Genomic DNA, 15,943 nt, shown 5'->3' on the forward strand with positions numbered 1-15,943 from the left:
TGGCTTGGCTGGCTTCTGATGCCATGGTTCACGGCATCTCCGTCATCGTCTCAGCCTGTTTTTTAATCAGTTTGCCCCGTCGCCATCTCTCAAGCTGGGGTTTTTCCTTTTCCCCTACATTGTTTTGCTTATTTATTCGCCTTTGATGCTTTTTTCCCAGCTCAAGTGGCCACTTTGCCTGATATTTTTCACGTTTTCCTTTCGCTCCAAAGAGCGTAATAAATTCTCTTGATGAGTTCTGCGTAAACTGATTTAAATCAGCGTCAGCTGATTTGCCTTCATTTTATTTATACTCTTGAATCTGTTTAGGTGGCAACGACAACCTACGGCTATGGAATTTATTGGCCCACACATGTACTACGTTGGTATGGTGAGCCACGGGAAAATAAAAAAAAAATCTGCGTGGGCTAGGCGGCTGTTAAAATTCCGCATAAATTAGAAGGTTCCCTGGGCAACCGAAAATGGAGTCCATAGTCTCTCGGTTGTGTAATCACAGAGGCCGATTTTACGAGTCTGCGGCAGCCCATTAACATACATAAGTAACTCGGGGAAAAGCCGGGAAAAGGCAGCTGTTGTTTCATGTAAATAAGTTTCGCAGGGCGAATTGACTGCCGCTCGGGAAAATCTAGTGAGTGCGCTTAATCGAACATTTGCGTATCGAATGCAATTAGCCGCCATTAAATCGGGGCAATATGAGTGATTTATGGCTAACTGGGCGAGCGAAGCACACGAAAAACGAAATGAAAATGGCCAAGGGCGGGCAGGGCCAAGGAAAATGCCTGTGGAAATGGTAATGGAAATGCAGATAAAAATAAAAATCAGCATGAAAATAATGACAACATTGTTGTCGTACTCGTAGTTGTGTGCTGAAAGCCGAGAGAGCTAAGGAGAACTGGCGAAAGGAACAATAAAAGAAAAGTGTCTACGGTGGCCGTTAAGCAAAACGAAAATTGAAGCAATTCCGCTTACGCTCTGCTCACAAACACACTGGCACTCAAAGGACCTTCTCACACACATATGTATGTGCACACACTCACGCACTCACACAGAGACAGTCGCATTATGTCGTTAGGCAGGAGCAAAATGAAGAGGCTGTTGCGGCACGCCCCTGCGTATACGTAATATGCGTGTGCCCCACTCAAAGAATTGATGGAAAATGCTGAAATGCTTTCCGCTCCACTGCATAACTCAGTCAGTGGATTAGAAAAGGGCGTCTCGTCTTTGGGGTGGAACTGGATTCTCCAGATCCCAGTTCTTCGCCTTCCCAATCCCAATCCCCTGGGCCTCCAGTTAGGCAGCCTCTGCTGGTTCCAAAGGACCTCTTCCTGTGACGCCATGTGCGAACTTTTCGCGGCGGCTGATTGAAGACGATTTCCCCGAACTTGCGTTGATTTGAAAATGCAGTCAAGCGTTGAATTAGACAGTTCCGTTCTCAGCTGTTCAAGGGTTCCAGTTTCAGTTTCAGTTCCAGTTTCAGACATCGGGTATTTTATTGGCCCTGGGATAGAAGTGACCCACAAACTAGCAACTCGGGGTGGCCATAACTTGCGCTCTTTATGTGATTAGCAGGAGAGACCTGCCTTTTTTTCATTTTCCGCTACTCGAATGTCAAGTTTTTTGGGTGTTGTATGTGTGTGTTTTTTTTTTTGGGGACAAGATATGATAGGTTAGGATGGGATGGTATCGGGATACTCACCATATGGTCCCAGTTGGGCGGCCACGCGTACATTCTCAATCACCACCGGCGGCTCGCTTCGTCCTTTGGCGTTGACGGCGTAAACTAAAAATTGATATTCACGTCCCGGCTCTAAATTATTCAAACGGAACTGTGGACTGTTCTCCTGCATGCGAAAGATGGGTGCAGATGTCGCCTGGAATTATACACATTTATGTTATATATACACGCATATTTGGCTGATTTGGGATGCGAGCATGACAACGGGCGCATTTATAATTCACTCGTCATATGCCATGTATTTTTAACTTTTCAGTCCCCTTTTGGCAGACCGACCCAACGCATAAATAATTATTCATGCCTAAAAAATACTCAACTGTACTGTAAGGAGAAATGGCAAACGAAACCGAAACAGGACAGTGTCTGAAATTTTAAACTGAATATCCGTTTGCCGTAATGGGACACAATCGAGTGAGCTTCGTTGGTTACGCACAAATTCCCACTCAAGTAAGCGTAAGTAATTTATGTTGTCCTTGCGGCACTTTTCCAACCTCATAGACCCAACCCCACTTTTCGTCCTGCGTGCGAATGTGTGTGTCCTTTATCTAGCATGAAACTTTAAAGCTGCCTGCCAAAGGACCAACGCGTGGGTCAGAGTCCTGCTGCCATAAGTATCATCATCATCATCGTTCCATTTTCATTTTCATTTTCATGACCATCCTCGTGATGAGCTTTGCGCTTGGCTACTTTGCTAATAAACTCGCCCGGCAAGCGCTTCATCAAGGCTGTTGAGAGCAGCCAAACGAAATGAAATGAAATTTTCATATGATATTCCCATCTAGGAGTGACAGGGATAATTTAATAACTCAGCATGCACTCCCCGAGTGCCGGACAAAGGGTGCACAGGACCTAGTAGCCCCATATACCATATACGGGGGCATCGGACTCACAGCATTAATTATGTTGTCCCTTTTACACTCGAGTGGAGCTGGTGAAACCGCCAGCTTTAGCTACATGATGCACCACCCCCCCGAAATACTTATTAATAATTCAAGCAGAAAAGTCAAAGGACATGCACACTAATTGACCATATGGATTTCAAGTGAATTATTGCCAAGTCTTACGCTTGTTTCTGTCAGTTTCTCAGCTTTCTGTCCCTTTTTTAAGTAAGCCGAAGGCTGTTTGCCGAACCGTGAGTAAGTTTTAATTTAATTGAGCAATTTACGTTTACCCTGCCGGAACTTATCAACTTAGACTAACTCGATTTTAGACTCAGAACACTCACCTGATCGTTGAGCGTGGATATCTCGTTGTCGCCCAGGCCAATGGCCTCGCTGAACTGTTGACCTCGTCCCTGGCCCGCCGATCCGCCTGGATCACCGGCATAGAGGGGGTCCCCACCCACCACCTCCAGCATGAAGTACTGCGAGAGGCCTCCGTCGCTGCCCGCCACACAAACGACCTCCAGCACGGTGTCGTTGCGCAACTCGCAGGCCTTCGGTGCCTCCGGAGTGTCTGCGAAAAGGGGGAAAAGGTTGGGGGTGCGGAAGAAAAGAGGGTATCCAGATAGCAGTTAGTCATAGTCATGGACAAGCCGGGGCTTAATGGCCCACCACCACCCACCATTCACCAGCCATCCGTAATTGCATTTAAAAGCAGCTCCCGTCGCCTTAAAGCGCCACTTTGCCGCAAATGAAGGCGTTGCCCCGTTAAAACAAAAATAAAGACTGCCAGTACGCCCTTAAAATTATTAAGTCAGCTTTGATTTTACCCCAAGGGATTGCACGAAATGAAGGGGAATTGAAATATTCTCAGAAATATGTTGCACTTTCCTAAGATCTATAGGTGTTTTGGTTTATGAAACTGGAATTTAACTTGTGACCAGAAAATGTTAGTAAATTAAGTCAGATTTGGTCAAATATAAACTTTGTTTTTATAGTTTCTAAAGATTAAGATATTGAAAAACTTAGTTCTATTTTTATAATTTTTAAATATTTTCTAAGTTTCTTTTATTGAAAAAATAGACCTATAAGCGATTTTGCAAGGTTGAAATATTGATAAACTAAGATGTAATCCTAGGTCAAAAACCACAACATTTACTATTTTTTTAATACTTAGAATTTTTAAAGACGTTTTCTACAAGTGGCGCATATTTATGTATATTTATAAGTTACCAAAATGTATAGAAAACATTTCCCTGAGTGCATGACCACGCCCCTACTTTGCATTAATAACAACCGAATTTGGCCAGGATCTGGAGCAACGGCAGGCAGTTCAACCTGAGGATTATTTGGCAACATTTTGGCAAAGTACACCGGCACTCCATCCTCCATCCCACCCCTCGGCACACACTCGCCAATTATGTAAGTAGATCCTTATGTGTGCATAAGAGATGGACTGGGGGGAGAAAGGGAAGGACAACACCGACACCGGTGGCAATACCGACACCAGTCTTGTTTAAATTGCGGCGAAGATGGAGGTAAGTGCCGGCATCTTGTGGCAACAACTTCCTCGACTTGGGCTGGGGTTCCTCGACTTCCACAACTACTTACTTGCCGGCAGGATGTGCACCAGACAGGGCGTCGTTTGGCGACCCACCGCATTGCTGGCCCAGCAGGCCAGTGTTATTAACTCGGAGTCCGTTTGCGGCAGATACGTCACAGTGCTGGCCAGTCCGTTCGATTGAATCCTCGAGTTGAGCACCTGAAATGCAGGGTAGACAGATGGCCAAAGCCGGGGGATTAGACCAGCTCCATTGTGCGAACGTAGGCAGGATCAAATGCAGTAGGAGTCATCGAATCGAAACGAAATCAAAGCAAAACCCAAGATCCCGAAACCATCCAACCAAAACGAGTAACGATTCCCCAGACCGGGGCATAAATATTTGAAGGCAAATAAGTTTTTATTGCAAGCCAAACGAATCGAGCTGGAGACGGGGTAAGTCATCCGGTGGCCATCCGGGTTTTCGTGCAGATTTTCAAATAACTTCTGCGGTAAATGAATTACTTTATTTATTGTGCACAGCTGTCCCACAGCCGTCGAGTCACATATGCAAGTCCTTCGGTTCGTTTGGCCAGCCATTCGACTGCTTCTGGTATTTTTCCTCTTCCATCTATCCATGTTTCTATCTATCTATCTTTCAGGTTTTTCCTGCTAGCTCTGCAGTCCTCTGCTTGGCACCTAAACGGTTTGCATTTTAAATTCCCCACCTTGAACGTACATGGGTAGTAGTATTCTTGCCCCCTCGCCACCATGCCATTCCGAATTTATACATTTTGATTAAATTTTAATTCAGTCACGTACGGCACCCGATTCCCTGCTTCGACCATTGTTCGTCTGCTCGGAATTGTCGAACGAAAATCCCAGACAACCCTCGAGTATTTAGCACAAGTTCTGCTAATAGCACCCGACTTCGAACTTGGCTCCTTCCTACCCGACTCCTTCTGCTGGTTCCTGGGCATTCACTGGCATTCCCTGGCATTCCGAGTAATTGCGACAGTCGGGCCAAAAGCTCCGGCTGCAGCACGTTCCCCGGCATAATTACAGACACAATAAGTCCGGTTTGGATTCCGGACAAGGTACCTTTGCCCCAGTCACGATGCACGGAAAAAAGTGCTTTAAACTTTGAGTAACTGAGTTAGTTTTGAGTTTTTATGTCACTTAATGGTTGATAAAGCTTTTATTAAAGTGGAGATGGTTATCTATATAGCTGTATAAACAAAAACACAACTTTAAATGCCACATAAATAATAATGAGTGGTTTAAAAATTAATCTCAAAATTGAAATCACTCTTCTAATATTTGATCCTGTTGCGCAAAGAAAATCTATCTTCTGTAACCAATCGAATTGTAAAATTTTTAGGAAAGACCTCTTTAAAATCTCTCTGTAAAATCATTTTATTATATTTTTACCTTCACGTAGAAAAAAACCATTCTTCATGTATCTTTTATGACCAACCGTATGGTTATTTTAAAGAAAAATACCATTTAAGTTTAAGTTAATCATTGAATGATTTTCTTTCCGTGCCCCTAGAAAAGTAGGACTTGTTGGCTTACTCACCGGCGACACGTTCCGGGTATTGTTGTAGGTCCAGCTGAAGCGCACGGAGTCCGGGGGATCGGCATCCACCTCGCATTTGACCAGAATCGAGTGGAGGCTGACGGCTCCGATGGAGGTCTGCTCGGTTCCGGACTTGCAGCGCGGGGAGACTGGAAGAAAGATGAGCGAATCGGGAGCTTCATAAATATACACGGCATCCAGTTGTTAGGCAGCAAAAAGTTTCCATTTTAAATTTGCTAAGCCACCCCCTTGGAGAGCAAACAACCGCCGCCCTTGTCTCGGGGGTAAATGCAGAGCCCCCTCGAAATATACACAAAAAATATGAGGCAAGAACCCAAAGGGAAGTCGAGCCAGCTACATAGCCTTGAGCATAGTAATTAACATGTTTCCGTTTCACGAACGAGGGGGTTTTGAGTTCCCCAGGATTTTTCCCATCCTCCGCTCACTTTTTTCTTTCTGTTTATTTTATGTGTAGCTTAGCGGGGAAATCTGTGTGAGCCCAGGTATCGGAAGAAAAGCGAGTCAGTCGGCGCTTACTTTCACTTGGCTGTGAAATGGGAGCAGATATGCGGAAGCACTGCCTCTGGCCCCGGGGATAATGTGTCTGTCTGTTTGAATACCCAGGACTCGGTGGGTAGTAAGTAAGTATATACCAGTATCACAGATTGTGTGCTGAAAGCCGCCTTTAAAATGTAAGTCACGCCAAGGCAGATAAGCATTCGAAGCTTCATTACTACGTTCTTGGCTTTTATCACAAGTTGGCCTGCATTTCATCGTCGAATACTTAAGCCATCTGTCTGCGTCTGCGAACTTGTTGCTGTAGAACGAGCATGTGTGGTGGTGGCCAAATGTGTGGGTAAAAGTTACCATTACCTAAAGCCGAAACTCAATGCAAAGACCTCTCTCTCTCTTGGGGAAACTTTCATAATTTCATATATAAACTACTTAAACTGTCGTATGGTCCTTGAGAAGGGGTTGCAGAAATGCATTTCGGATTGTCAAAGTGGCAGCCAAAGAACCGTGGCAGTTTTCCGGTTTTCCGACGTTGCTAACATGAAAAGATTTTGATTCGTTTTTTTTTTACATTTTCTTGTAAGCTGACAACACAATAAATGCTGCCAACAAAGAGCCACGCACCATCGCTCGCCGGAATCAGAATCAGAATCCGAATCCCTTTCTCGGGATTGTATGTGGGTACACGAACCCGGCCAAATAGTGTACTTAAGAAGCACTCGTGTGGCTCAGAGTCCCTGGTTCCCTGGTCTCTCCACATCGATTGTGCAGCTTTCGCTCTGATTTATGCAACCAAATCGCTTGTGCGAGTAGTATATGAAATCCACATTAATCACAGGCAAAAAATGGCCAAAAGGCATGGGAAACTCGACCAGAGGCAGCGGAAAAATCGGACTGTGAGGTTTATGAAAAGTTTTTCCGGGGCGGATTTATAGGCGAAAGTTTTGTCTGTGCGTGTGTATAAATCAATGGCGGTTGTTTAGGCCAGCGGCAGCACGGGTTTTCCCCAGAACCAGAATCCGAATTTAACAATTCTACAATTGTAAACAAGCGCGCAACAAACGCCGACAGTTACAGATGGAGTTAGGGACGGTCATGCATCATTTCTAAGCAATTTCCCCATCCGCCGAACGTCCCGAAAAAAAAAGTTGCCAACTTTCATTCCGGCGGCAGCCATTGCTTGTTGATTTTGATTTTATTCTGCAGCTTCCGCTTCCGGTTTGCCATGTTATTTCATCACGTACCCCCTCTGGCTATATATATAGGTTTTTTGGTATACGGGTATATTTTATTTCGCATCTCGCAAGTCGTACTTACACTGCACTTTCAGAGTGAGGCTCGAACTCCTGGTTTCGCCCTCCGTATTTGTGGCCCCGCAGGCGTACGCCCCCGCACTTTCCCTCTCGAGCTGCGTCAAGTGCATTATTTCCGTGCTCTCGCCCGACATTCGCATGCCCTGAAATGTGAACAAGGGGATATTATTGCGGGTTTCAATTGGTTGATATGGGGCTGATGGGTTTTCAGGAGTAGGGAATAATAGCAGATGAAATTGGGGAGCCAAATTGTTTAAAACTTTCGAAAATGCGGTTTAAGGAAGGGAAATACCAAAGAGGAAACATATATTTCGGTTTTTAATAAGGGATTTACTATAAGACGTTCAAATGTATATATGCTTGCTTTATTTTTGTTATTTAAAAAAACAAATATAAATACTTTGAACCGGTCCATACATTTATGCATTCTTATTTTCCTTTTTGGCATTTAATTAAATTTTGTATTGATGTTTCATTCTTTGATGCAATATTCAATAACGGAGTACAAATATGAAATAAAATATTTGTATTCCAGTATTGCCCTGTAGACTTTTAATTTGATTGAAAAACATACAGAAAATAATAATAGCGTTCATTTTACTATTTTCTTATATTAATTTAACTTGGTTTAATTCATAAATCCAATATATAAGTAGAAATGAAATGCAAGGAGTTATTCGGCAAAAAATTGTTGGGTATATATATTACACATTATTTTTTTATTTGGGTATTAAATTATCAATGTATCAATGTAAAAATAATAATAATAAGTATCATAAATAAATCTTAAATTATATACATATATAAAATGCAGAGAACTTCCCAGCATTGAACTTGTATATTATCATAGCTCAAGTATTTCAAAATAGTTTTAATATTTGATTTATATTATCATAGCTCAAGTATTTCAAAATAGTTTTAACACTTGATGACTAATATGGGGGGCTTTCCCCATTTGTTTTGGGATAACAATGGCACACACATATGCCTAAAAGTATTGTCCCACTGGTCTTAGAGGGGACAAATTGCGGTGGTGCCGGCTGCATTGTGGAGTGACCGCACCACCCACAACCACCATCACTAGCAGCACTAAATGCCAACCACAATGGAGCCAATGCCCCCGCTTTCCGCCCGGCTATTTTCCATTTGCCATTTGCTATTTGCCAAGCGGCAGTGGTTGCCACCGCCTAATGCGGTATTTTAGTGGGTCGAATAATAAACGGATTTTATTAAATCAAATTAATGTATTTTTCGGCATTCAGCGTTCAGCAGTCGACATCCGACATTTGACAGGCGGCACTCGAACTGCTCATTGAATTATCCCGAATCGCAGGCGATGCAGATAAAGTGACTCCATGTGGATGCGAATGCTCCATTAGCACAGCTTGACTCCGGAATAATTCGATTATGCATTTAGTAGCAAAATCCCGGCTGACATTTGCACATGCGCTTAATTAATTCATAATAATAATAATAATGCAATTTAAATAGCTTAAGTTCCTGCCACCGCCCGTGCATAGTTTGCAGATATATATCCATAGGTATATGTATCGTTGACAGCTAATTTGCAACAGGGCGAACCATCCACACATCTGTGGAGACACGCGTTATAGATCCGCCGCAAATTGGCCATGCTGCATCATTTGATTATTTGTAAAATTCATTAAAAAGCCATGACGGCGCTGATGGAGGGCGGTAATTGCATTGGCCCTTGTGCAATAATGCATTTAACAATGCAGGAAAGTGCAGGGCGCACACATTTGTGTATCCCCTCGAAAGCTGCTTTAATTTGATTCCTCTGTGGGATTTCATTAATTTACCGACAGCGAAAGTTCAAGTTGACCCAGTGCAAAAGTTGGTAAAAGTGGGCAAATGCCAAGGAAAATCGGAAAAGCGGCTGATAATAAAAATCTATATACGCCCAAAACTGACGTCGAACAACTCGAGGAAGTGACAAAGTAGGCTCTTTAGAACTTTTTTTGCGCACATTTGGCCACTCGTTTTTCATAATTCTTTGCCTCATTTTCTCGGCAGCCTATTAATGCCAGAGCCAGAAAAAGGCGGACCGAACCGAACTGAAAATCAAAAATCAAAGTGCCCTAAATAAAGAGAAGTTTTTAGAAAAGCGTACCCACCCACCCACACTGGCAAATGATTTTGGCAATTTGTTAACTGCCTGGGCAAAGGAGAAAAATGGCAAGGAAAAAGCCAAGGGAAAATATGAGCTCGGGTTTATGGTTTTTGCTAGTTATGAAAAATGATGATGTGACCATGTGGACAAAACTGTCAAAGGATGTCAGAATCATGCGGTTTAATAATAAAAAGCCAAGACAAAGTCACAGCCAGCCAGTCAACAATGGTTTTTCGGCCAGTAAAAATGGCACAAAAATGGGGCAATCTCAATCTCTTTCGGTTTATTTGTCGCATGATTAATAGATAAATAATTTGCAACACGAATGGACTTCAATGGACATCATGAGCCAATTATAAGACGTTTGAAAAATGAGCTGGGCATTTGTGGGATCGCTTCGCTCAGCACTTCCTGACCACCATTGTTCTTCGACCATCCCAAGGAGGAATTCTAGGCATTTCGGGCTTTAAGGAGTCGGGGTCTATACTACCAAATGAAATTAAACCGCAAAAGTGTCTGCTTATAGAGAGCCGCAGGAATGTCGACGCCTTGGGGCCACCAACAATTGATAATAAAAATTTCGAAAAGTGTCTGATACACGTCAGCTGTTGGTCGTTAGACTGGGGTGGTGAAAATAAAACACTGGTACAAATTATGGAATAAGTAAAAAAAATATTAGAGTAATAAATACTTAAATTAAATTTCTAAAGTATTTCAATCAAGCTAGAAAGTCTTAATTTGATGAGAATTAATATTTATTATTATAAAATTGGATGAAAATCAAATCAAAAATGTTTCAATTTACAATTAAGGTATTGTAAGGGACTTTATTTGTTTTTTTTTCAGTGTGGGTAACCATGACAAATCAGTGGTCTTACTTACATTCTTGAACCAGGAGTAGCTGGTAACCGGCGGTCTGGCATCCGCCCGGCATTTGAAAGTCACATTCTGGCCCTCGGCCCTCGTCACCAGCCGGCTGGGATCCTCGTTGGCCAAGTGCACCGATACGGTGGGCGGATCTGTAATAGTAGGCAGACGGTAGGAATAAGTAAGTGCGGCATCCGGCTTAATGAGCGCGGCGAATTGCTGAATAAAAGTCAAAATAATAAACGGCAATGGCCCCGGGAGGTGAGCTGGAAGTCCTGCTCCTGGACAACAGTATTGCGTAATGTACTTAGCCCCAGCTGCCGTATATCCTTCGGAAGGACGAGTAAGACGAGAAGGCCTCTTGACCACACGCCAAATGGGACTATTAGTTACGGTTGTAAAAATCTAATACGCGTCGGAGACTGTCGGCGCCACTTGGCCCCAGTCAGTCTTTAGCCACATTCCCCCGTTTTTCTGACATTTTGAGTATGGAAAAGGGACCGAACTATAGTGGTTTGTTCTACGGTTCTCAAATGTCAAATGGCGTGGGCTGTTGGGCAGGAAAAAAAAGCTCTGGCATTTATGGTAAATTATTAAAAGGCAGGACAAAATGAAAAGCGGACGAATCGAGTCGACTGCCGGCCTGATTTGAGTGCAGGTAATTCAGCTTTCCTTATTTTGAAACACTCGTAAAAGAAGGAATGACCTTTGAATATTATTTACAATTTAATGTTAAAGGTTATTACATTTATTCATTGCTCAATGTCCAATTAATCTTTATAAAATAATATTAAATATTAAAAAAAGTCTACACATTTGATTAATATTTAAAAAAGAGAATTGTTTTTCAAGCCCTACGAGTTATCATGTTTTTTCGCAGTGCTCTTGTCCAACCCCCTTTTCTACAAAGAAACTTGAACGAGAGCAGCGAGGGGAGTAATGTAAAACGGAAGCCGGAAGCGGATGTTGCAAATATTATGGAGGCCGGCAAAAAATAAAGAGCAATAGAAACATAACGGTGCAAATTTAATCAGGGCAAGTCGAAGAACACGACATTGAAGTCAACTTGACTGCATTTTATAAGCAGCTTAGCGATGGCTATAGGTGGCCAACAGGTTGATGTGGCCTCTGGCCAACTTGCTCGGCTCCGGATCCTTTGGCTTCTTTGGCTCCTTTAGCCTTAATAAAATTACGCTGGCTCTGGCCGTAATATGCGTCTAATTGGACTTTCCTCGGTCCAGCTAACACACACACACCCACACATACAGCCGCACACAAATAGGCCAGGACCTGGGCAGTTTGTGCCAAGGATACACAAAAGCCTCTCCTGGCCATATGGCCCCGGATTCAGACCCAGACCCAAATGCCCGGCAGCCTTTATTCCACTGGCCGCATTTCTGCTAATAACAGGCTCCGAGTTCACCTGTCGCAAAGGAGGAATATATCCTGTGTGTACTCACATGCCACTCGGATGATGCGCTTGTCCTCGATGGCGCCACCGGAGAACCAGGGATTCGTGGCCCGACACGTCAGCTCGGCATTATCATTCTCCGATGTTACCTTCAGAGTCAGGATGCTCGTGGTGATATTGCCGTCCTGTGAGGTGGAAAAAGGAATAAAAGATGGGGATTATAAGCTTACAGCAATTAAATGTGGAAAATGATCGAATAACAAGGTTATTAAAATATCAAAGTTAAGCCTAAAGGCCAAGTAAATTTTTATAAAACATTTTGTATTGACTTACATTCTTATAAACATTTTATTAAGTTTATTACATTTTATTTTCACTCCCTCTTACTTTAAAAACCCCAAACCTTTTTCTTTTATTATTTGAAATGTTGTATATACCAAGTTGATTAAGATACACTCTATCTGCAGATACTTTGTAGTGAAACTTAAACTCTTTTTGGACTGTCATATGCCCCAGTTCGATGGGCAACTTGCCTCAGCTCAGGGTATGTGCTGTGGCCATTCGAGTAGCATTTTCCAGCTCGGTCTTTGAAAATAATGACTCGAATTTCGAGCTAAGCCGATGTCTTTTTTGCAGCCCAGCCCAGTCAGCCCTCGGAAAAGCGGGGATAGAGCGGAGGAGCGCAGGAGGAGCTCATGGCAAACCGGGTATTAAGTTACGACATCAACCAGCTACAGGGACCAAAGTCGAGCCACGTTTTGGCAACAATCGCAGCCAGGTCAGGGAAACTAACAAGCTCAGGACCATGTGTATATGTGGAAATCTGTCCCTGGGATCGAAGTCGAGTCGGTTATGCACGAGTTGACTAATGCCTGGCGACGTTTGGCAGCAACTATCCATTTACATGGCATAATTAGAAAGCGAAAAAGGCAGTGCCAGTGCCACCACGAAAGCGTACTAATGGATCCCGAAAACTGAGACATCACCAAAAGCACTGGAAGAAGGATCTGATAAATTGCGAGTTGAAGTGGAAAAAATTGCTTCCATTTGCTAAAGGGCCCCATGAATTCCAATAAAAATTCGCACATTAGCCGGGGCCATGGAGTGCAAATTTGTGCAGCTTGGCCGAAACTTTTCGCCAATGCAGTTCATCAAAGAAGCGGAGGTTCGTCTCTCCTCCTGCCCCTCCCGATACCCTAATCCTTTTCAGTGTCCTTCTGCGGCTGGCGGAAAACTGGAAAAGTTTGTCCTGCTCGCATTTAGGGTCACCCAGTGGTCGCCCGGGTTGCCTTTGTTGTTGCTGTCCCCGAATCTGAAGCTATTAAGCGCCTCCCATCCCGGGCTTTTATATATATGTGTATGTGTACAAGTGCCTGCTGCACTGCGGCCAGCTATCAAATGTCAAACGCTCGAAGCAAATTTTCCGGCACAAAGTTGCGTTGTCCTGGGAACAGGCAACAAGAATGAAAACTTTCTCCTCGCCCGGGATACACTCTCCTTGCGTCCCCTCGCCCCTTAAAATAGTCCGACAATTTGGGGCAATTTGGGTGGGAAATTTACTCACCTCCTTGTCGCTGTGCACGGTGACCTCGGCATTCCGGATGGGCTCGCCATCGAGCAGCCAGGTGATCTTGGCCGCAGGATACGAGCCCCAGGACTCGCAGCGAATGGGCATGGGTTGGCCGGCGGTCAGCAGCTCGTTGGGAGTGGCAATCTTCACGCGAACAGGTTTCACTGGGATGGAGGACCAAATAATATAACTAGGATTTATAGCTAAGTACCTACGTTTGGTTTAAAACAGGAAAACTTATTGCAGTTTAGCACTACTTAGGAAATCTTTACACTATCAAATAAAAATTTGAGGTATAAAAATGTATAAAGCATTTATATAATAATTATTTAAAAATCACCCTTTTACCTTTGTTAATTTTGTATTTTTAATAATATTGATTTTAAAATTTTCTAAAAATTGTTTTTTATAAATTAAAAATTTGTTTTAAGTCTTTCCTGAGCAATTCTTATTTTACAAAAACTTCCTGTATCTTTTTACATAAACTAAATGCTTTTTACTTTAAGAGATGGCTTTAAAATATTTTGATTTGATTGCCATCTGCTTAAAACCCATATCTTCAAAAGGTATATCAGTGTTTTTATATATTTTAGACAACATTTTTCCTACAGCAAAGAAGGTAAAAGGATCTTTCGGTCAACAAGACTACTAATCAGCGAATGTTTTCGTGTCTCTAAGTGAAATGCAAAACTTTTATTTGCAAGTAGCTGGCGCAACTTTAAGGTAATGAAATGCAAATATTTATGGGAGGAGGGGGGATACTCACAGTAAACCTGCACGGTGACATCCTTGCGGACGGGCTCCACCAGTCGCGTTCCCTGCGCCCGGCACTCGATGCGAATTCCGTAAAAGTCCCGCGTGGTGGTACCAATCAGCAGCTGATTAACCATCACGGTGGTGCCCTCCTCCACGGAGGTGTGGCTGGTGCCGATTAGCTCGGTGTCATCGCGCCACCAGGTGACCTTGGGCGGGGGGCGACCTGGGGAGAAAGAGAGATGGAAGAGCGCTCAGTGGGTTGTGACTTACATCAGCAGGGGGAAGGCAGCTGCTCGCTTTCAGCCAGATAGAATGCGGGTCTATCCATTCCATCTGGCTGATATGCATTACCCTCGGGGGGCTGCAGGACATGGAGGATTCTTGCCACCGGTTGCAATTGACACTCCTGAGTGCCATGGCAAACAATGCGTCGGACTGCGGTGGCTGTGGCACTGACAAATACAGTTAAACGCACCATGGATAAGTGGGTCAAACCACCGCATAAAGTGCGTTTAAGTGCACGGTGAAAAACAGTTGGCAATTAAAGGGGATTAACACTGCTTTCTGACTTAGCAACAGCAGAGATTATTGGTTGTTAAGCTAATGCGATTTTTAATTTATGCCTAAACATTTACTGATAATTTATGCATTTCACTTATTTAAAATAAGTCAGGGTGCTTATTTATATTTAAAATAATTAGTGTATAGTTTTTGTTAATTTATCATGATTTCACATTAAGTCCGACTTATTTTTGTCACATTTAGTTAAGTTTACGTAAAATAATCCCTTAAAAATTAAGCTTTATTTATAAAATTTGATTATCTATCAGATATTCCATTTATTTGTTTACCATGTAGCCAGTACTTCACCGCCTGACAACTGCAGTCCGAAACTTGAATCCGATAACTACTCACCTCCCCGCACTTGACAGCAGAGGAAGAGCTCATAGCCCTCTCGGAAGGGTCCTGCCATCTGGGATATCTCCTTGCCCTGGGCATCGAAGATGCGCGGCTCCTCGGGAGGCACTGAAATGGATACCATAACCAGGATAATGTGGCCACTTTGGGAGCCAGCAATGCCGCCACCATATAATATCGCCACTTACCAACTAGGGTCAGGTTGTGCCGGAAGTTGCGCGTTGGGGAGTTGAAGAAGTCGACGCGACACCGATAGACGCCGCCATCCTCCGGCTTCACATCGTTGATCTGCAGGCGGGAATCCTTGGGATTATCGCCGATGCTGAAGAACAGACGCTGCCCCAGATCGCTAGCTATGGCCGCATGGGGTGCCAACTTCACGTTTCCGCCCCGCGAGTCCAGGCTGTGGAAAACCGAAAAGGGAAAATCAAGAAAAATCAAGGGAAATCCAGGAAAACCAAGGCAGGGGTACAAGTGTGGGGGCGTGGCATCATGTAGCGATTATTAGATATCATAAATAAGCATATGCGTTCCGTTCCGTTCGACCGCCCCCTCGCATAATTTAGGTCCATAAAAAATGACGCTCAATTTGCACACCATGAGAGCCAGTAGAACCAGAAGTTTAGTATGGAGTGCTCAGGTCCTTCGTCTGTCTTTGTCCTGTTTGGAGCATATTTTCCACCCCCCCAGCTCCGCGACTTTGGCAGCTTTGCGCAAATTGCAGTAATT

General features: G+C 43.6%; 1 protein-coding gene across 4 annotated transcripts in view; it reads right to left on the reverse strand.

Moving 5' to 3' along the window:
* The window catches only part of side (motor axon guidance molcule sidestep), a 68,996-nt gene that overhangs the window by 10,884 nt on the left and 42,169 nt on the right, over window positions 1-15,943 (reverse strand). For all 4 annotated transcript variants that reach the window (XM_065865853.2, XM_065865852.2, XM_036817422.3 and 1 more), the window contains exons 4-14: window positions 15,403-15,617; window positions 15,212-15,322; window positions 14,307-14,519; window positions 13,535-13,704; window positions 12,020-12,155; window positions 10,575-10,711; window positions 7,566-7,704; window positions 5,736-5,884; window positions 4,228-4,378; window positions 2,961-3,190; window positions 1,697-1,871 (exon numbers count right to left, since the gene is read on the reverse strand). In XM_065865853.2, the coding sequence (XP_065721925.2) occupies window positions 1,697-1,871; window positions 2,961-3,190; window positions 4,228-4,378; window positions 5,736-5,884; window positions 7,566-7,704; window positions 10,575-10,711; window positions 12,020-12,155; window positions 13,535-13,704; window positions 14,307-14,519; window positions 15,212-15,322; window positions 15,403-15,617 (1,826 nt within the window). The remainder of the gene's footprint in view (window positions 1-1,696; window positions 1,872-2,960; window positions 3,191-4,227; window positions 4,379-5,735; window positions 5,885-7,565; window positions 7,705-10,574; window positions 10,712-12,019; window positions 12,156-13,534; window positions 13,705-14,306; window positions 14,520-15,211; window positions 15,323-15,402; window positions 15,618-15,943) is intronic.

This window comes from Drosophila suzukii, chromosome 3, assembly GCF_043229965.1.
Source record: "Drosophila suzukii chromosome 3, CBGP_Dsuzu_IsoJpt1.0, whole genome shotgun sequence".
Lineage (NCBI taxonomy): Eukaryota > Metazoa > Arthropoda > Insecta > Diptera > Drosophilidae > Drosophila > Drosophila suzukii.